Raw genomic sequence first — 22,796 nt, forward strand, 5'->3', positions numbered from 1 at the left:
ATATATATATATACCTACATACACATACATATATATACACACACACATATATACATATATACACACACATATATACATATATACATAGATATATAGACAGAAGGCACAGGGTGAGTTGAATATGAAAGGCTGATATCTAAAAAAATTAAGGGGTAAGAGGAATGTACAGGGAGAGGGAGAAGGGAAGTAGAATGGGGTAAATTATCTCCCATAAAAGAGGCAAGAAAAAGTTTTTACAGTGGAGGAGAAGAGGGGGAAGATGAGAAAGAATGAATGAGTCTTACTCTCATTGAATTTGGCTTAAGGAGAGAATGACATACAAACTCAATTGGGTATAGAAATCTATCTTACCCTATAGGAAAGTAGGGGGGAAATGGACAAGAGAGGAGGGCATGCTAGAAGGGAGGACAGATTGGGGAAGGGGGTAGTCAGAAGCAAACACTTTTGAGGAGGGACAGGGTCAAAAGAGAGAATAGAATAGATGGGAGGCAGGATAGGATGGAGGGAAATATAGTTAGTCTTTCACAATATGACTATTATGGAAGTGTTTTGCATAACTACACATGTATAACCTATATTGAGATGTTTGCCTTCTCAATGATGGTGGGTGGGGAGGGAGGAAGGGAGAGAATTTGGAACTCAAAGTTTTTAAAATGAATTTTTAAAATTGTTTTTACATGCAACTCGGAAATAAAATATACAGGCAATGAGGTATAGGAATCTATCTTGCCTACAGAAAAATAGAAGGAGATAAGAGAAGCTGGGGCTAGTGACAGAAGGGAGGGCAGACTGGGGGAATGGGTAATCAGAATGTGGCAGGTAAGGGGGAGAGGTGGGGAGAAAACTTGCAACTCAAAATCTTGTGGAAAGGCATGTTGAAAACTAAAAATAAACAAATTAAAAACAAATAAAATTTAAAAAAAAGAATGGTCAGTAAGGAGTAACTTAGGTTATTACCCACTGATCTGCCAGGGGTAATTTGGTCAAAGTGGCACAATAGTTCAAGTAACCTTTCCCTTTATTGAGGAACAGTTTGAAAGGACAAAAGCTAGTACTAAGATTATGTGACTTTGAAGCCAATTTGGAATCACCATCAACCAAAAGTAGTGTGAGATAACTACATAAAAAAAATGCTTCAAAACACTAATGAGGAAAATGCAAATCAAAATAACCTTGAAATTTTACCTCACATGCTACAAATTGGTAAAGATGACCAAAGACACAAGTGATCAATGTTGGAGGAAGATAAGCATACTAGTTGGTAGAGTTGCAGATAAGTATAACCATTCTGGAAAGTAATTTGGAATTATAGAAATAAAGTAAAATGCCCACACCTTTGACCTAGAGATTCCCTTCCTAGACCATTGGTAAGAAGAAAGTCCCCAGATATACCAAAATATAGAAGCAGTATAATTATGATAGCAAAGATCTGGAAGCAAAGTAGACATCCATCAATTGGGGAATGGCTAAATAAATTGCAGTATATAAAAGTAATGGAATATTATTGTGCTGTAAGAAATGATGAGTGAAGAAATACAGAGAAGCATGGAAAGATCTACACAAATTGATGTAGGGTACAGTCAATAGAGTCAAGAAAAAATACACAAATTGAATACAGCAATATAAACAGAAAGAAACACACATACACACACACTCAAAAGTGGATGTTGCAAAATTTTAAAGAATAAGTGTGGCTCAAAAGAATAGATATGAAAAGACACTTTGACCTTTTCTGAAGTGAGAGGTTCATACGTATATATTTGCACAGATTTTCAGATTTTTTCATGTTTATTTTTGTCTTTGGTCTTTAAAATTATTATTTGTCATGAGGTGGCTTTCTGAGACAGAAGGGACTTCTGGGGAAAATTATGGTAATAGAAAAGAAAGTTCAATCATTTTTCAGTGGTGTCCAACTCTTTGTGATCCATTTGGGGTTTTGTTGACAAAGATACTGGAGTAGTTTGCCATTTCCTTCTCCAACTCATTGGAGAAACTGAAGTAAACAGGGTTAAGTGTCCTGCCCAGGGTCACCCAGCTAGTAAGGTTCTGAGGCCATTTTTTTTTTTGAGGCTAGATTTGAACTCAGGAAGATGAGTCTTCACCACTCTCAGCCCAGCACTCTATCCGCTGCTCCACATAGCTGCCCTTAGGAAACAAAAGACATCAATAAATCTTTAAAAAGAAAACAACAAAAATAGTATGCAGTTGTAAAAAGACCATATGTGGACTTTAGAGGTGAGAACCTGGGTTTGAATACTGATTATGCCATGTATTTAGCTTTATGATCTGAGGCAAGTCACTCCATTGGTCTTCAGTTTCCTCACATGTAAAGTGCTGGGTTGAATCAGATAATATCCAAAATCTTTCTAGCTCTAAATTTTATGTATTTTATAAAAAGGATATGATTACAGTAAGCTGTGAGCACTACCCTGTTAAACATACACTGAAATAGAAAGATGAACCAAATTAAAACTTTCAATAAAGTTTTAATGTTATGAAAACTAGATTCTGCTGATGTTTTTGCATGTTTTTAATCTTTCAGCTGTCAAATTTGTGTATGACTGTGAGAGAGATTCAATGAAGTTTAAGTTTCTATGCCAGATGCAGTTATTGGAAGAATTTTTGGGTTGTAAAGCAATTAATTTGTTGCTTTTAATTTTCAAAAGTAGAAAATGATGCTTCATATCTATATGCAAGGAGGATTTTGTTATTCTTTCTTAAAGTTTAGTTTCTCAGGATTCATGCCGCGGCAATCTGCAGTTTCCAGGTGTTAGATAATAACTCCCGGAATAGCTCCAAGGATCCTAGATAGTAATTCCTAGAATCATAGTGATAGGCAGCCTACTGAGACTCCGCAGTGAGATAAAGGGGTGACATCATGGGATACTTACTATGAATAATGATATTGCTGAAGTTAACCTGTGAGGCTGTTGCCCTGCAATATGCTTTCTGTGTCCGTTGCCCTGTAAATCAAGTGGGCACTGGTCAATGAGGGGGGAACCAATCCCTAGGGGAATATGATAGTATAATGTTGTGCCTTGATGGGCCCCCATCAAGGATTGGGGGGAATCCGTGTTTGTCTCAACCAGCCTCCATTGAGGCTTGGGGGATCCTGTACAAGTTGTAGCTCCTACTATATTTCCACTGGCCCCATTGGGTTGGTGCACCCATGATGAGCAACCCCTTCTGAGAAGACTAGACTAGAATGAAGTAAGATTATTAATCCCTCTGAAGCTGTCTTCCTGTCTGACCAGATGGAGAGGGAACCTGTTGGAGGCTGGAGCCCCAAAACTCCAGCACCTCCCATGTGTTATCTGTGAAACAACTTCTGTAAACTGAAGACTGAGCTAATCTTGATACTGAAATAGCCAGTGTGGATAGTGTTAAGACATCCCCTTATTAACTTCACATCTGTATTTTAACAGAGCTGTCCTATTAAGTATTCCTCAAATTCCATTAATAGAGGCACTTCTCTAAGTTGTGAACAGATTTCTACCCCTTGTATCGTGGGATTTTATATTTGATTCCAGAGGCGAAGAGCCGCTGGAGTTTGTGGACTACAGGGATGTGAGAAGATGTGACTTGTGCTCCATGAAGATCACTTCGAGTGGGGTGTGAAGTGAAGTGAGGAGAGACTTTAGGCAGGGAGGTCAACCACAAGGCTACCGTCCAGGTGTAAGGTGACGCCCCAGGTTGTGGCAGAGGCAGAGGAAAGAAGAGGGCATGGAGTAGAGATGGAGGAAACAGAGAATTGAGAATGACACCATGGTTTCAAGGCTGTGACTGGGAGGATGGTTAATTTTCTCAAGGTATTCAACAGAAGGATTTTTGCTTCCTTCTCAATTCCTCCACTTTGCGGAGGAACCACGTATAAAAGGTTTTCTGACACTACTTTATGATTAAATTTAGCTCTGACCCACACTAAAGATGGCTGTGCGTCACGTGGTTCTAAAACGGAGCGGGGGGAGGGGCGTCCTCGCGACCCCTTCAACAAAAGGCGTTGGAAGGATCTCTAGTGCGCCTGCGCGCGGGGTTGGGGTGGGGAGGGGCGGGGCAGCCCGTTCCCTCGGTCTCGGGTTTGCGCGAGGTTAGGGAAGAACGGGGCATGCGCGTTCCCCGGGGAGTGGGGCCATTGTGTGAGCGGGACCGGCGGAGCTCTGCCACAAGCTCCGGGTGGCGCCGAGTCAGGCCGGGATGGAGCCGTTGACCGTCGCTACCGGGGATGACGGGCCCGGACCGCCCGGGCCCTCGGAGAGCGGGGGCCTGACTGCTTCCCAGCGCCGGGCGGAGTTGAGGCGAAGAAAGCTGCTAATGAACTCGGAGCAGCGAATCAACCGGATCATGGGCTTCCACAGGAGCGGGACTGCCACGGGTGAGAAGCCCCCCGGTAAGACCCCGACCCATCAGTGAGAGCCCGTGGGGAGCGCCCCGACATTACCCCCCTGCGGCATCTCGCTCCGGGCCGCGAGATCCCCCCGCCCCGGGCGCTCTCCCCTCCTCCCGGTCCTCTCCGGCCCCGCCTCCTCCTGCGCCGGGCCCCCGGTGGGGGAACCCCGAGGGTCCAGCCCCCCGCCCTCTCCGCCTCCCAGCTGAGCCCGGAGGCCCGCGACCTAGGGGAAAGTGTCCCTCCCATTTCGGCCCCCCTTTGAGAGGTGAAGAAATCCTCTACGTCTAGAGGACAGACGGGTGCTTGGCCCGCCCCAGCGAGGCTGCCTCCCCGCCCGCCCCAAAAGGCATTTTCCCTGTTGAGCCCCATCCGCTGGGCAGACGGCCCGGCCGTGTGGACTCGTTCTCACTCTGCGCTCGGATTGATTTGCCATTCCGGATTCTGACCTGTTCCTCACGTCCCTTCCCCTCCCCCCACTTGTGCGTCCGTCCGTCCTTCCTTCCTTCCTTCTTCCTTCCTTCCTTCCTTCCATCTCTTTCTCACCTGCAAAAAAAAAAAAGAATCGTACTTTGCGTTTATTACCCGCAAATTTGGTAACCTGTGGGCCTGCTGACCCAGGGATAGGAATGATGGGATTGGGGGGCAGGGAGGGCTGGTTCTTAGCTGTAGTCTTCTGCCTGGATAGCCGTCTAAGAGAGGTATTTCCGTTGGTAGAGTTGATGATAGGTGATATCTTTTTGTCTTTGTGTCTTTCGACCCTGTCAGCCAGTGGAAGACCAAGCCTTTGATTTATTTTGCTTTTTCAGCCCTAGATATCCCAGTAGGCCACCGTGGCCGAGGTAGAGATGGGGTTGTAGAGGGTGCAGATGTTGTAAGGCGTGTTATCATGACACCGAGCAGAAGAATCGTCCTTAACTAAACAGGTGACATTTAGAAGAAGTTTTCCACATGGAATAGCTCTGAACGGTGCCTTCGATTTTGAATGAAAGTTAGATGCACACACCGTGGTTGGTGCGCTTTGGTAGGCCCCTGACAAGGCACAAATTTAAAGAAGACTTCGAAGTCAGTAATTTACAAACCGAATTTTAAAATTCTTTTAATCTACATTTTCTCCTAGTTTGTATTTCCAGTTGCATTGAACATTCCTTTTATTAAATGGCCTTCGCACCACTTGCAAACTGATGACAGATCTGTGTGTATTTTTGTGAAGAAGTAGCAGTATTCCGGATAGACTCTGTTATAGAAACATAGCCTTACAAAATTTAAGGCAACATAGTTTGCGGTTGTTCTGTCATCATTTCAGGCTTGTCCAACTCATCGTGACCCCATTTCGGCTTTTCTTGGCAAAGATACTGAAGTGGTTTGCCATTTCCTTCTCCAGCAAATTTTTACAGATGAGGAAACTGAGGCAAACAGGGTCACACAGCTTGTGTCTGTGGTCCTTATCATCTTCCTGAGGCCAGGCCTATCCACTCTGCCACCTAGCTGCCTTAGGCAATATATAAGTATTTCTATTTAAATGTAAATATGCATATATACATATGTGTCTGGGAGTTGGAAAAATGAAGGAATATTAAGGTACCTTTCAGATACCCAAAGAGATGTTAAGAGGCAACCAAGGTATAGTGCAAGTAACCTTGGACTTGGAGTCAGTTCAGATCTATGTTAGAATCCCACCTCCAGCACTTAGCAACTTTTGACCGTGGGCTAGTTTCTTTCCTTTCTGGACTTCTGTCAGATTATATCCAAAACAGGGATAATGCGTAAAACACCTGCCTGCCAAGGCTATAAAATTTTGCTTTTGTCAAATGATAAAAGCACCTCTTCACAGTTCTTTTTCTAATGTGTTTTTTTCTCCTTTCTCAAACTAGTGCTATTTTTATTTTGCCCATTTTTACTTAGCAAATCCTAACTTTTTTCAGCTTCCTTTGGAAAGAACAGCATTTTCAAATCTTTAAGAATATATCAGAATATACAATTCTGCAATAGAGAGATTACATAAGCAGGTATTGTTTGATTTAGCCACACCCTATATGATTTGAAATCCATATTCAATAGCTGTTTTAAATTTTAGATTAAAAAGAACAGAAATCCCTGCGCCTAGGAAGCTCATATTTCATTCTCTGAAAGAACGTATCTTTTCTGTCTTGTTTACTTTTAATATTTCACGAGGGTGTATCTGAGAATATGCAAAGTCTTCAATAAATTGGATTGAGAACCGTAATTTTTAATATATTTATGGCTCCTTGTCTCAGCAGCAAGCTCTTTATATCTTAATACATACTGTGTTTTTCGTCACGTAGCATCCATGCTTTTATTTTTTTTTCCTCAGAAGAAGAAGCGAATGCAGAATCAAAGCAGCATGACACTGATAAGCTGAACTCCCTCCCTGTTCCTTCAGTTTCAAAGCGAGTGGTGCTGGGTGATTCGACTGGCACAGGAACAGTGGACCACCAGGGTGGCATTACAGAGATCAAGGGAACCCAACTGATAGATAAAAAGGACTCTTTAATCAATCCATCTGAGAGTAGTAGTGATAGTAACCTTGAACTCCGTCATCGAAAAAGAGGGGATCTTACAACAGAAACTGTCCAGAGAAGCTCCCAGCATGGCTTAGACCAGTATCTTTCCAGATTTGATGAAGCAATGAAGTTAAGAAAACAATTGATTAGTGAAAAACCTAGTCAAGAGAATGGAAGTACAGGGGAAGAATTTGATACTTTTCGAATTTTCAGATTGGTGGGATGTGCTCTTCTTGCCCTTGGAGTTCGGGCTTTTGTATGCAAATATTTGGTAAGAAAAGAACTCATTAAGATATTAACAATTACCAGGTATTTCAAAACTAAAAATAAGATCCTTTTCAGAGTTCTTTAATAACATTAGTAGATTAATATTACTAACCTTGTGGTTTTTATGGGAAATAAATTCTGTTATCAAGAGTTACATAGTTTGGTGCTCTGATTTAATGAAATGTTAATAGAGATCATGTGTACCATATGTTAAATACTATTTTCCACATCAAATGTATTAAAACAATACTATTCTGAGCATAACTATCAGTTATCTTTACTGTGAAGTGTCCAGGTTCCTGTTATTCCAGAGTTTAAATTGGCAGAATGCTTGATAATTAAATCTACTGTAGTGATTATGTTTTATAGTGAAAGAGCCTATGCAGAGAAGCTAATAGTACTGTTTCTTTAGTTAACATTCCCTGTACTCAAGGTGAAGTATATTCAATTAGAAAGCGATATGATTATTATAAATATGAAAGATAAAAATGTATTGCCAAAAATGGAACAAAAATACTAATATTTTTATACTCTACGTGACACCAAAACTTAATGAGAGGGAACATAGAGCTTTTCTACAGCAGGTATTAGAACTATTTTTAAAACTTTAGGATATAGGTAAGGTTGTATCTTCTGTATTACTTCCTTAAAAAGTTGCATCCAGAATCATTGGAGAACAAGGTTTTCCAGATAAGTTAATTTTACAATAACTGAATATGCCTTTTAAGGTTGTAACTTAAAAAAAAAGATTTTTATGGATCATTTTATCTGCTTAAATATTTTAAACATAATTTATTTTTTTCTTGATAATTCAGTGTTTTAGTTAGGAATTATACCCATAAACATAATTTTTGCATTAGGTCTACCTCTCTTTAAAATAGGAACTTTCCATTTTATATCCTTTTCAGTTACAGGTGTTGATTGTTTTGTAGGAAGGAATGATAGTGTAGTCAGCTAAATTAAAGTAAGCAGGCTCCGAGTGAAGACGTCATGAACTCTCCTGTTTCTAGTTTATGAGAACCTGGACTTAATGAGGGTATGAATTCTGTTTGAGTTTTTTGTATTTTTGAAAAAAGATTTTCAGGTAACTACATCAAATGTATTTACAACACTTGCCTTGTAAATACATACAACACCTCCCCTACACCATTCCCCACCCCTTCCCAGTGTATACATGTATATATAAAATAGCACGTGTGTGTTTGCACAATACATGTGTGTGTATATACACACACACACACATATATACACACACACATACATACAAATATACATATACACACATCTTCATACATATATATATACACAAGAGTACTTGTGTGTGTATCTCCACATAACTTTTAAGCCATCTCATAAGGGAAGATTGGTTTAGCTGGAAGTGACAATCCATTATGTTGACTTGGAAATTTGCAACAACATTTATGAATAAAATTCCTTTGTTCTCCTCACATTTGTTTCTGTAGGAACAATATTCTTTAAAGCAACCTACAGTTAAAACATTTTACTGTGATTTTTAAGTTGAGTTTTGCAGTTGGCATTAATTTGACTTAATATGATTTCTGAATAATTTGTACACTATCAGCTAATTTTCTCTTTTGTCTTTACAGTCCATATTTGCTCCATTTCTGACATTGCAACTTGCATTCATGGGATTATCTAAGTACTTCCCAAAGGTAAGTTCAGTTGTACCTAAAATGTATGCAAGTCTTCTAATAATGTTTTTGTGGAGGTATATTCAAAGGTATGCTTAGGTAATTTTAAAAAGCTGATGTCATAATGTGGTCTAAATTGGAGTTCTTAAGCTGAGGTCTGTAAACTTTTGAAAAGGTGTTTTGATAACTATTTCAACATAATTGTTTTCCTTTGTAAACCTATATGTATTTTATTTTGTACATTTAAAAACATTCTGAAGAGGGGTTCTGTGGACGTCACCAGACTGTGAAAGGGATCCTTGACACAAAAATGTTGAGGAACCCTAGGAAATGAATTTTCTTCAGCATCAATAATTCAACAAGCGTTTATTAAACACATACTTTATGCTAAACACTGAACTTGGCATAAGGGATATGAAGACAAAAATAGAAATGATCCTTGTGTTCTAGGAACTAAAATTCTACAAGTAAGTCAGTATTTAGTAAATCAGGCACTGGTATTCAGTGACTAAAATTATCTCAAAAATGGATTTGCATACAAGAGTTTGACCCAGAGAAGAAAAGGAAAAAATATACTTGCCTCTCTTCTTGAGTAAGGTCAGGGACCTTGATTGTAGAGCATTGAATTTACTGTATGTAAGTCACAGCCTTTACTGCACTGTTTTTTTTTTTCCTTGTTTTTATTTTTTACAGAGGATAGCTATCTGAGAGGATGGGATATATTTGGAAATAAAAAGGTGATATAAAACCAAAAGCTATCAATTAAAATTTTAAATAGGTTGCTTTTTTAAAAATCTTCTTGTAATGTCTAATAAACAGTAATAATCAGGCAGTGTTAAGGGTTTTCTTGGCTTTGTGAACTGCCTTGTGTCACCCCTCCTTGAAAAGAACGGAAAAAAAAAGCATGAGATTAATATCAATTAGGAAAGAGAAGAGAATAAATAAAGTGTTGGAAAACTGGATAGTACTGCTTTGCCTGAAAGATAGGATGAACATGCCTTTGTTTTGAATTTCTTGCCATTTCATGATTGCTTTAGCTAGCTAGATTGTTACTCCTTAATGCAAAACTGTATTCCTCCTGTTTTTCAAAAGGATTTGAAAGAGTGTTTACTTTGAAAAAAGAAGTGTTTGAGCCTTCAAGTTAGGCTAAGTGAGAGTTTTGAAAAGGTCTGGACTGTTCCCATTCCCCCCAACCCATAGAAACAATGAGAAGAAAAGTAACTTTAAGCTAACACAATAACATATATAGGATTATAAGGGAAACTGATTATATGAAATACAGTTATCAAAATATATTTTTTTAAAATGCAAATCCACAGATGCCAGGTTAAGAACCTTTAATACTAAAACTGTCTTTTGGTTTTCTGTGGTCTCACCACGTGACCAACCTTTTTTCTTTTTAAAACACAGCCTCCTTAGTTAACATCCTATACACATCTGCAAAATTCCTCATTTGTAATATGTTGCAGTGTGCTGATGCCTATCCAGGTTCCTCTCCCGTTGCTTTTAGGGTGATCCTTTGGAAACTAGTATCAGCCCACAACTCCCATCATCATTGAAATAAGAACTTAAACCAGAAACATTACCCTAAGTGTTAGTATTTAAAAAGATAAAAAAGATTTTGCATAATAATGAGCAATCCCTCTAAAATTAAAAGAAAACATTTAAAAAAATACCAGAAAAAAGGGACATCTGCAACCTCTGAGCAACTAGCTATTTTTAAGAATAGTAACATCCCCCCAATAGAAGAGTGGTCAAATCACATAAACAAGGAAAGATAAAATGTTTATAACTTTATAAAATAATGCATTAATGTAGTAATAATTATAAATAATCATATGTATAAATAAAAGCAACTTTAAGATACCCATCAGAAAGGCAGAATAGCAAGAACAAAAAAAGAAAATCTAATATTGGCAAAGCTACCAGGAGAAAGATACTACATTGCTAAGATTTTATTTTTTAGATATCAAGAAAGATTGAATTTCTAGAAAAATATTCATACCTGTGCAAAAACATTCATTTGCTATATGTATGTAATGGTAAAAAAGTAGAAATAACTATTGAAGCATAACAATAAATTTTGATCTCAGCTCTGCTAACTACTAAAGTGAACCTGGGCAAGGCATTAACCTTTCTGTACCTCAGTTTCCTCCTTTGTGAAATGTGAGGATTGAACTAGATGACAAAATGACATAAAGGACGATTAGTAGAACCCTCAGTTTCCTCCTTTGTGAAATGTGAGGATTGAACTAGATGACAAAATGACATAAAGGACGATTAGTAGAACCAGAATTTTATACAAACCAACTGTAACTAAATAAGAAATGAAAACTAAGGTTAAAATAGTAGAACTTCAGACATTGAAAGGGACACCCAGCAAAGACATTTATAGTTTGTTGCCTGCTGATTTGTTTGGTTCTAACTTGATAAATGCCAAGGGTTTTATATAAAATTTTATTTCATATTTTGCAACTATAGAAGGTAAGAAGAAGAGAGATATGTAGTTTGTTTCACTTAAACGTTTTTTAAAAATCTTTTTAAAGAATTATTAACAGATTGGAGAGCCGTAATTGGCAGCGATTATATATTATTTTTGGTCTGGGACAGGTCTACATTAATTGATTATACTTAAGTCTTTTTACTTCAAAGCTTTTCTCTTTTATGAACTCATTTTTCAGAATTTGGAAAATACAGTTTTGTTTACATTGGTAGAATGAATAACTGTGATAAGTTAAAATGCTGTCTGCTCATTCTTGTAGTGTGTTCTTTAAAAAAGAAAAAAAAATCACAACATTATTAGCTAGTTTTCAGTTTCTCACTGAAGAATTGAGCATTTGCTACTCTTTGAGCCATCTGCTTAGATCAGTTATAATTGTCCTGTATGAGAGAGAGAGAGCATGTGTGTGTGTGTGTGTGTGTGTGTGTGTCTCTACTATAATTTTTTTTTGACTGTTAGCTGAATCAAACCCATCTAGACCCATAATAATTCATGAGCATTAAATACATTATGATTTGGAGCACAGAAGAGAAGAGGGAGATACCTTTTTCTTTAATTATTACAAAAACACAGTTTTAGCACTGGAATGTCTATCTAATTTTCTTGAACACTATATGAAAGCATTGGTAGAAAGACAATTGATTTTTTTCGTATGTCCAGCCAACTTTTAAATGATGAGTGGAAAGCTTGAAAATTAAATATAGCAATTCTAAAGTAGAAAACAACAGCATGATGAATTTTCTACGAGGAGAAAGTGAAAATCATTGAAGAAACAAATGTTTAAACAAAAAAAGAAAAACTTCAGCCCTCATTCTTCTTGATCTTTCTACATCATTTGATATTGTTGGCTGTCTATTAACTTTTGTGCTCCTTGTTCTCTTCAAAGAACCTCAGAATTAGGAGGAGCTTCAATGGCCAGCTAGTCTTAGCAGTCCCTCAACAAGAATTCCTTTTATAATATATCCAACTAGTGGTCATTCAGACTTTGCTTGTTGGCTTTTTCTTAGGGAAAACACACTACCTCTGAAAACAACTTTTTCGACTATTAGAATAGCTCATTTGAGGGGCAGCGACGGGGCACAGTGGATAAAACACCAACCCTGGAGTCAGAAGGACCTGAGTTCAAATTCGACCTCAGATACTTACTAGCTGTGTAACCCTGGACAAGTCACTTAACTCTCATTGCCTCAAAAAAAAATAGCTCATTTGTTAAGTTTTTTTTGCTCACTACAAGCTTCTGTAATTTCTACCCGTTTTTCCTAGTTCTCATTCTACTTTCTGGAGCCAAGGAGAACAGTCTTTTTATCCCTCTGCCATATGAAAGGCCTTCAGGGGGCTATTATGTCCCCTCAGTTTTTTTCTTCTGCTAACCATCTCCATTTCAACAGTTCTTACATGGAATAATTTCAGTGCCGTCCACATCATGGCTACTTTCCTCTAGACATTGACCAGCTTTAAAATGTCCTTCTTAAAATGTGGCACTTAAGACTCAAACACAGCTTTATGTGTAGTCTGACCATGGCAGAAAAAGTGGACACAATTGTAAACTATGTTTATCTTAATGAAGGCTAAGATTATATTAGCTTTTTGTTTACTGTGTCATACCCTTGATGCATATTGAATTTATCCCCTAAAAAATCACAGATATTTCTCAGAATATCTCTATCATGAGCCTCCCCCTTCCCTTCTTCCACTTATTATCTTGTTTTTTTAAAGTTAATTTATCCCAATTAAATTATTCCTCTTTAGATTCAGTTCAGTGCTTTTTCCAGGCAAGATTTTTTTAGATCCTGACTTTGTCATCCAGCTTGTTCACTTCCCCCCACCCTCACGCCATATTATCTATACTTTTCTCAAAATCATTGATTAAAAATAGCTGACAGCATGGAGCCAAGCACAGAATCCATGAGTACTAACTGGAGATCTTCCAAGTTGATATCAAACCATTAATTACTATGTTTTGCACTTGGTCATCCAACCGTTTACAATTTTCATATTTACCTGTCATCTAGTCCTCATCTCTTAACTTGTAGACAAGACTACTCTTAGAGACTTTGTCAAATACTTCATTAAAATCTGGATAAATTATATTTACCATGTTCCCCTAATCTCCCAGACCATCCAACCTAGTAATACTTTCTTGTCAAAATAGGAAATGAGGTTAGTCCAACATGATGAATTGACCACTAGGATAACATAAGTAGTAAGTGTCATCGATGCGGGAGGATTTGAAGTCAGGTCTTCCTCACTCCCAAGTCCAGTAATTTTCTCCAAATTTTAAAGGGTTTCTCTTCCAGAACCTCCTGACTTGACAGCAACTAATACTATCTTAGACTTCATTAAGAGAAACATAGTATCCAGTTGTCCACTGTTTTTCTGCTCTGGTTAGATGCCACTATATTCTTTTTTTTTTTTGAACTTTCGTTTTTAGAACTTTGAATTCCAAATTCTCTCCCTTCTCCGCTCCCCATGCACCCTCCTTGAGAAGGCAAGCAGTTCAACGTAGGCCACACATGTATCATTATGCAAAACACTTCTATAATAGTCATGTTGTGAAAGACTAGCTATATTTCCCTCCATTCTGTCCCGACCCCCTTTATTCACTTTTCTCCCTTGACCCTGTCCCTTTTCGAAAGTGTTTGCTTTTGACTATCTCCTCCACCAATCTGCCCTCCCTTCTATAATTCTGCCCTCTTATCCTCTTTGCCTCTACTTTCCTGTAGGGTGAAATGCCCAATTGAATGTGTATGTTTTCCCCTCAAGTCAAATCTGATGAGAGCAAGATTCACTCATTCCCTTTCTCCTGCCCCCTTCTTCCCTTCCATTACAACTGCTTTTTCTTGCCACTTTTATGTGAGATAATTTACCCCATTCTATCTCTCCCTTTCTCCCAATATATTCCTCTCACCCCTTAATTTTATTTTTTTTAGATATCATCCCTTCATTTTCAGCTCACCCTATGCCCTCTGTCTATATATATGTATATTCCCTTCAACTACCCTAATACTGAGAAAGGTCTCATGAGTTACAAATATCATCTCTCCATGTAGGAATGTAAACAAAACAGTTCAACTTCAGTAAGTCCCTTATGATTTCTCTTTCCTGTTTACTTTTCCATTCTTCTCTTGATTCTTGTATTTGAAAGTCAGATTTTCTGTTTAGCTCTGGTCTTTTCATCAGGAATGCTCGAAAGTCCTCTATTTTATTGAAAATCCATATTTTGCCTTGGTACATTATACTCAGTTTTGCTGGGTAGGTGATTCTTGGTTTTAATCCTAGCTCCTTTGACCTCTGGAATATCATATTCCAAGCCTTTTGATCCATTAATGCAGAAGCTGCTAGATCTTGTGTTATCCTGATTGTTTTTCCACAATACTCAAATTGGTGCTTTCTGGCTGCTTGCAAGATTTTCTCCTTAACCTGAGAATGCTGGAATTTGGCTACAGTATTCCTAGGAGTTTTCTTTTGGGGATCTTTTTCAGGAAGTGATCAGTGGATACTTCTAATTTTTATTTTCCCCTGTGGCTCTAGAATAATAATAATGTTTTGAAAGATGATGTCTAGGCTCTTTTTTTGATCGTGGCTTTCAGGTAGTCCAATAATTTTTAAATTCTCTCTCCTGGATCTATTTTCCAGGTCAGTGGTTTTTCCAATGAGATATTTCACATTGTCTTCCATTTTTTCATACCTTTGGTTCTGTTTTATAGTATCTTGATTTCTCATAAAGTCACTAGCCTCCACTTGCTCCAGTCTGATTTTTAAGGTGGTATTTTCTTCAGTGGTCTTTTGGACCTCCTTTTCCATTTGGCTAATTCTGCCTTTCAAGGCATTCTTCTCCTCATGGGCTTTTTAGAGCTCTTTTGACATTTGGGTTAGTCTATTTTTTAAGGTTTTATTTTTCTTCAGTATTTTTTTGGGTCTCCTTTAGCAAGTCATTGACTTGTTTTTCATGCTTTTCTTGCGTCACTCTCATTTCTCTTCCCAATTTTTCCTCTACTTCTCTTACTTGCTTTTCCAACTCCTTTTTGAGCTCTTCCATGGCCTGAGACCAATTCATATTTTTCTTGGAGGTTTTTGATGTAGGCTTTTTGACTTTGTTGACTTCTGGCTGTATGTTTTGGTCTTCTTTGTCACCGAAGAAAGAGTCTATAGTCTGAGTCCTTTTATGCTGCTTGCTCATGTTCCTAGCCAATTACTTGACTTTTGAGCTTTTTGTCAGGGTGTGACTGCTTTCAGAGTGGAGAGTGCTTTGTCCCAAGCTTCAGGAGTTTTGTGCTGCTGTTTTCAGAGCTACTTCTATTCTGAGGAGGTATGAGACTCCTTTCCTGGCCTGTGTTCTGGTCTGTGAGTGCAGGTACTCTTTTCTGCTGTGTAACTACCAGGAGGACTCCCTCTCCCCAGCCACCACAAAGTTCTGCCACACCAGCACTCCTCCAACCCCCAACGACCTCCAGCCAGGACTGCGACCTAGATCCAAGCAGGGCAAAGCATGGGAACCTTGCCTCTGCACCAGCAAAGCGATCCCTGCACTCCCACTCTGATCCGCAGCTTGACTCCTCCTCTGGAAGCGGCAGCAGGAGCTCTTCCTTCTGCTGCTGCCCCAGCCACCTGCGCTGCCCTTGGGGCTGGACCTGGACCATGCACTTCTCTTACCCAGATCCAGCAGTTTTCCTACTGACCTGCTCTGTTGTCCTTGGCGTTTGTGGGTTGAGAAGTATTGAAACTGCCACAACTCTTTGGGGCCCTGAGGCCTGCTCTGCCCCATCTACTCCCGCCTAATCTGTCCTGGTGTGGCCCACATGGGCTGCGCTCTGCTCCCAGCACGGAGCATTGGACTCTTCCCAGGGACCATCCAGGCCATCTTGGGCTGGAGACTTGTTTCCCTCTGTTATTTCATAGGTTCTGTAGCTCTAGAATTTCTTTAGAGTCATTTCTTATAGGTGTTTGGAGGGATTTGGGGGAGAGCTTAAGCCAGTCCCTGTTTTTAAACTGCCATCTTGGCCCTGTGCTCCCTGCGCCCCCCTCCCCTCCCCCCCCCCCGCCATGACACTATATTCTTGATGGAGTTGTATTGGCTCTATGTGATTAGTATTTCCTTTTCTATCCATTAACCATCCCTTTAATAATACATTCTAGAATTTTGTCATGACTCAAAGATAGATATGCTAGCCGATATCACATTTTTTTTCCTTTTGAAAATTAGAATGTTTGGCCTTCACATTCTTATTCAATCTCTTAAATACTCCTTAATTTTTCAATAATCACTGAAAGTAACTTAAGCAAATGCGTTCTTTGCTTCTTAAAATACCCTGAGATGTTTTTCATCTGGGCTTCATCAAGGATAGCTAGGAACTCTCTTATTATATCATTGTTATATCTCTCTACATTGTTATCAGTTTTCTGTTGGCCATGTTTGTTCTGCCCTTTCTAGTCCAAAGATCATTGTCTTGGCAAAGAAACTAGAAGCAGTTAAGAGTTGCATTGCTCTTCCTTCTCTCTCTTCTGCTATTATCATCCCATCCATATTGAGTAGCAGTCCTGTACCTTTGAAGCTTCCATCTTTTCTGTTTCTAATCATTCCTTGGCTGTGTTCTCTTTCAATTTTTGTGAGATTTCCTTGACTCTCAGCTCTTTCTATATTGTCCAATTGTGAATCTCATCCACCTATTTCCCATGATTTCAACATCCTAGGCTGTTTACATCTCTATTTTTGGCCCTTATATCCTAGGTTTTTCACTTGACTCTTGGACATTTCCATTCAGGTTAGTTTTTAACTCAAATGTGTCTTAAAACCCAACTCATCATATTCAGATACTTAAATGGGTTTGATTTCGTTGTTTTGAATATTTCCTCTAACAATACAAATTTGAACCTTTCCATCTTTGTCTTTCCTGTGTGAGTCCTGTCCATGTCCTCTTATGATATTGGAAGCCTTCCTTCCTTTCTCCTAACGTCATAAGTATACTCGTAGAGCACCTGAGTTATCTACCTGTCATTTGTATAAACACAACCAGTCTATCCATAACCACTCAAAAGTTTGGATAGAGCAGTAGACTTGGCATCAGGAAGATTTGAGTTCAAATCCTCCCTTAAACATTTACTGTGTGACTGAACGAGTCACTTAACTTTTCTCAATTTCAGTTATATACAGTGCTTTGTAAATCCTTAAGTGATATATAAACATTAGTTAGTTCTGCAGTGTTGTGGGGTTTATGCAGTCACCACTATGTTCTCTGCAAAAAGGAGCATCTGGAAGAGGTTTGCCTTTCTTAGGGAATCCCTTATTAATTTTTATTCTGGACTGGCTCTCCATCACATTGGCAAACACCTCTGGCAAACATGTCTGCCTGTTTTATGCCTTGCCTGATGTTTATTATAAGAGGATTATTGAAAAAGTCTACTGCTTTTATACCTTCCAAGGAATTTTGAGTGATTTCATGTAAGTATACGAGAGAGACCTTATTGGAAGAGCCCTTAAATCAGCATTTTCCTTTTTCATAATAAACACCAAGATCTTTTCTCTGTATATCTTTGTTGGTTGCATAATGGAAAAGTTGTAGTCCCTTGTAGAATTCTGTAAAAAACTTTCCCATTTCTACTAACACCTTTATCAAAGATATCCCCCTGTGAATATGTAGGTGAATCTCATTAAGGTTTTTGTATAGTTGCAAAAGTAGGCATATATGTCAATAATTGTTAATGTTCTTTCTGTCACTTTTTATTTTTGCATGAACAAAATCTAGAATTTTTTCCTACCATGCCTTTGGCATCTTTCCCTTCCTCGGGTACCTGTGCATCATCGATCCCTCAAAATTTTGTTACTTTTGATAAGTATCTCATCTGTATATATGCTCTTTCTAGCTGCTTTTCCCATCTTTATTCTCAAGTGCTATTTCTGCTTCTTCTGTAAACAGATTTGAGACTTATGATTCCAAGAGTGGTGACCTTGGTAGTGAAAATTTAATATAAAAATATTTGTAGATATTTTCCATTTTTCCTCAGTTTGTTGACCTTCCACATTATCTTTAAAAGCCTGCAAAATGTATTTGGGTGTCTTGCCAAACTTTTTTTTCCTTTTTTTTTTTTTTTTGCAAATAGTATTTTATTTTTTTTTCCAATTACATGTTGAGATAGTCTTCAAAATTCATTTTTTAATGAGAGTTTTGAGTTTCAAATTTTTCTCCTTACACTCCTCCCTCCCCAAAACAGCAGGCAGGCTGATAAAAGTAATATATGCACAGTCATGTTAAACGTATTTCCACATTAGTCATGTTATGAAAGAAGAATGAGAACGAAAGGGGAAAATCATGAGAAAGAAAGAAACAAAAAGAAAAAAAGTAAAAATAGTATGCTTTAATCTGCATTCAGACTTTGTAGTTCTTTCTCTGGATGTGGATAGCATTTTCTATTGTGAGTCTTTTGGAATTGTGTTAGGTCATTGTATTGCTGAGAAGAGCTAAGTATCAAAGTTGATTATCATACAATGTTGCTATTACTGTATTGTTCTCCTGGTTTTGTTCGCCTTAGCATCAGTTTTTGTAAGTCCAGGTTTTTCTGAAATCGCCTGTTCTTCATTTTTTATATCACGGTAATATTCCATTACATTCATATACCACAACATGTTCAGCCATTCCTCAGTTGATGGGCATTCCCTCAGTTTTCAATTCTTTGCCACCACAAAACAATCTGCTATGAATATTTTTGTACATGTGGGTCCTTTTCCCTTTTTTTATGATCTCTTTGGGGTACAGACCTAGTACTGGTATTGCTGGATCAAAGGGTATGCACAGTTTTGTTGCCCTTTGGCATGGTTCCAAATTGCTCTCCAGAATGGTTGGAACAGTTCACCACTCCACCAACAATGCATTAATGTCCCAGTTTTCCCACATTCCCTCCAACATTCGTCATTTTCCTTTTCTGTCTTATTAGCCAATCTGATAGGTGTAAGGTTGTATCTCAGAATTGTTTTAATTTTCATTTCTCTAATCAATAGTGATTTAGAGCATTTTTTCATATGACTATAGATAGCTTTAATTTCTTCATCTGAAAACTGCCTGTTCATATCCTTTGATGATTTATCAATTGGGGAATGACTTGTATTCTTATAAATATGATTCAGTTCTCTACATATTTAAGAAATGACTTGCCAAGCTTTCTTTAAACTGTTTTTAACTTGATCTGCTTCTTTCTCCTTTATGAAGCTTTACTACTAATAGTCATCATTATGCTTGGTAAATTTTTACAGAGAAGCTAAACTGATGTTGCCTCTAGCCATCATCTCACATTGCTTGTAAAGTAAAGCAAGTGTTAGCTGACTAACTTGCTTTTTTGATCTCCTTGTTATAAGAATTGTTTTATATCAGTTAAATTCTTGTATAAAATTACAATTGGTATTAATATATTTTTTCTGTTACCCATTTTTGTTGTCAGTTTCCTGTTTAAATAGTTCAAGATTGAGTTGTTTCAATTACATTCATATTTTCTTCTCATTATGATTCTTCTAGTGTTTTACTAATTCTGTTCTTTGCTCTATATCATGTTGGACTATATATACAGACAGCTGGTTCAAGGGTGACTCCCATACCAATAATGAGTCTTACACATGTTAAAATAAATTTCACTTTTGTGATAGGGGAAAGCAAAGTCTTTGACATCTCTCATTCCTTCTTTTTGATCCGTGCTTTCCAATATATTTCTCGTCATTCTCATTTATTTCCACCTTTCGAAGTCAGAAAATATCTTAAGTGTATGTTGATAGAATATTTGGAAGGTCTGGATCTTCCTAGAAATTCTCTTTCTGTCTTCCATCTTCCTCATAAATGTTGGTGAATAAGGTGCAGCTATTTTGATGGTAGTATTTTTACAAGTTCATGATCACTGCAATACAAGATAACCAAATGTCCCATGAAATAATGGTTGTTATTGCTTTAGGGAATATGAGAAAACCAACTTCTCCCAGTTCTTTTCTTTGCTTCTCCACAGAGTAAGTCCCTGTGAACCATCCTTTCATTTAGGTTCAATTTGTGCTTTCTAATGGTTTCATTTATGTATGTTATCCTAGGTCAAAATTGTAACGATTTGGGTCCTTCGGCAATATCTTCACTTATGTACCTTTGAATAATGATCTCACATTTGGAGTCCCAACAGCCAAAATAAAATCTCTAGATGGTTCAGAATGAATCTTATCACCTTTCCTTGCCACTCTGCCTTCATTACTGCAGGAATAGAAAGAGGCTACACAGGACTAAAGGCTCATGTTGCTCCTCAAACTCCCCTGCAAACATCCTTTGTTTCCCTAAAGGGTACAACCATTTTCCCACTCAGGCCGATTTGAAATTTCAGTCACATTTGACTCTTCCCTCAGTCCTTCATGTTATAACTATAGCAGTTACTAAAGTTCAATTAATTCTGTCACTTTCTGGTTGTGAGACTAGACAGTTCATCCAAATAAACTTTATTCATCTGTAAGTGAGGGTAATTGCATTACCAATGCAGTGAGATCCAACTTTCATTTATTAAGCATGAATTGTGCTGAAATAGGTAATAGGGGTACAAATATAATAGGAAAAAGGCTCTAATCTCAAGGCTTGCACTTCAGCTAGGGGAATACAATATGTAATCAGAAAGCTTATATGTGATCTTTGAGGAGGAAGGAGAGAGCAGTAACAACTAGAATACTTAGGAAATGCTTCTTTGGGGAAGTTCTATTTGAATTGAACCTTAAGGGAAGCTAGGAACTTTAAAAGGGGGAGATGAGAGGGTTCATCATAGGCATAAAAAGCATTACCTCTTCAGAGACTTGGAGGCAGGGAATGGAATGCCAAATTCGGGCAACAGGGATTAAATCAGTTTGGCTGGAATGTAGAATATATAGAGGGAAGTGTAATGTACTTCAAAAATATTATCACCAGGCTCAAATAGTAAAGGACTATATAAATATCCACAGTTAGGATTCTTTGTATCTACCACATATGGCACAGTGTCTACCTTGCCTCTAGCAGATACTCAGTAAACATTTGTTGATTTGATTTTCTGTCCATTAATGCTTTAAAACTAAACTAGCAGTTTGTGTGGTCATGCTAAAAAAAATTCCACAACTAAAACTTTTGACAGGACTTATGTTATTTGCTGAAAGTTGTGCTTGAATTTATTTATCCCTGCTTTTTCTCTTTGTTTAGAGTGAAAAGAAGGTGAAGACAACAGTACTAACTGCTGCACTTTTATTGTCTGGAATCCCAGCTGAAGTAATCAGTCGTTCCATGGATACCTATAGCAAAATGGGAGATGTTTTCACAGACCTTTGTGTCTACTTTTTCACTTTCATCTTCTGCCATGAACTGCTTGTTTTTTGTGGCTCTGAAGTTCCATGAAAGCTATTGAACACAAAAGAGTATCTTATAAAGCCAATTTTCTGTTCTCTACTAATCTAAGGGAAAGAAACCAGTTTATACTTTTATAGCATTCTTACTTGATAGGAGTTGTAGAACCACTGGATTATGAATGGAATGGCAGGGTCCCCAGTTCACAGGTTTTGTGCTTGTACTAGTCCTGATGTGAAGAATAGAGTACAGGTGTCATTCATTTATTTGTCTTACTCAGTTAAAAGGTGTATCTATTGCCCTGGCCTACATTCTGCTCAGGTTGTATTCTTTCTCTTTTGGCCTATGATAATACAACTAAGGTCTTTGTGCTCTTTGCAGAACTGTTAAACATTGTCTTAGCCATCCCTAAGAACTGCTTCTGGTATTTGTTTTTCCTTCTCTTACAATAAATGAGTCCATCTTATACATAAAATTAAACTAACTGTGTTTTCTGACCTTCTTGTATACAATGTAATATCCAGTAATTGAATGAAGTAATCAAATGTTAGCCAGTTTCCTCATTGAAAACACTTCTTTATTTTCAATCCAGCCCCTAATATTTAATCAAATATAGGAGTCCATTTGCACAAATAAAATTGGAGGAGGCTTGGGAAGTTACCTGTTGTGTTTCTGCTGCTTAATTGGAAAATTTTTTGTTTTATTTCTAATGATCAACAATATGGCATTCCAAGTCAACCTTCATTAATTCTTGTTGATTTAATCTTATGATATCCTTGTTTTCTTTCATCTGGAAAGGAAGATTATTTTTCTTTGATAACTTATGACTCAGGTCTATAACTCAAAAGCAGAAAAAAGTTTATACATTTAAACTGACTTGAAAAGTTTCCTCATTTGAGGAAGGCTGACTTTCTTTAAAAGAGTGTAAAATATGAAAGAATTGCTACTAATTATATTTTCTTAGATATTTTTATGGGGCTTGTGTATTAGAAATATTCATTAATTCAATAGTTCTTATAATCAAATCCAGAAACGTTTTTCCTTGTCCTATTTTATCTTGCTGCACGTGCTCTAAATAGAGTTAATAAAGTCATAGGACTATCCCTTTATTTTCTATCCTTTGCTGCTCCTTGGCTCCCTCTCCTGCTG

The 22,796-nt window shown here is 37.8% G+C and overlaps 1 protein-coding gene across 1 annotated transcript; it reads left to right on the top strand.

The window, feature by feature from the left end:
• Window positions 1-4,068: 4,068 nt before the first annotated feature.
• On the top strand, window positions 4,069-22,307 carry CAMLG (calcium modulating ligand). The gene is made up of 4 exons (XM_036751517.1): window positions 4,069-4,372; window positions 6,720-7,180; window positions 8,784-8,849; window positions 21,507-22,307. Exons 1-4 carry the CDS (start codon window positions 4,195-4,197, stop codon window positions 21,696-21,698), a joined length of 897 nt encoding a protein of 298 aa, XP_036607412.1. The 5' UTR covers window positions 4,069-4,194; the 3' UTR covers window positions 21,699-22,307.
• Window positions 22,308-22,796: the final 489 nt, after the last annotated feature.

The sequence above is a fragment of the Trichosurus vulpecula genome, chromosome 3 (genome assembly GCF_011100635.1).
Source record: "Trichosurus vulpecula isolate mTriVul1 chromosome 3, mTriVul1.pri, whole genome shotgun sequence".
In the NCBI taxonomy this organism is placed as follows: Eukaryota; Metazoa; Chordata; class Mammalia; order Diprotodontia; family Phalangeridae; genus Trichosurus; species Trichosurus vulpecula.

Bases quoted from the DNA above. Each gene is read 5' to 3' on its own strand.
- CAMLG (XM_036751517.1), top strand. From the start codon at position 4,195: ATGGAGCCGTTGACCGTCGCTACCGGGGATGACGGGCCCGGACCGCCC. The intron at 4,373-6,719 runs GTGAGAAGCCCC...TTTTTTCCTCAG, and splicing joins CAGGAGCGGGACTGCCACGG to AAGAAGAAGCGAATGCAGAA. The intron at 8,850-21,506 runs GTAAGTTCAGTT...CTCTTTGTTTAG, and splicing joins TATCTAAGTACTTCCCAAAG to AGTGAAAAGAAGGTGAAGAC.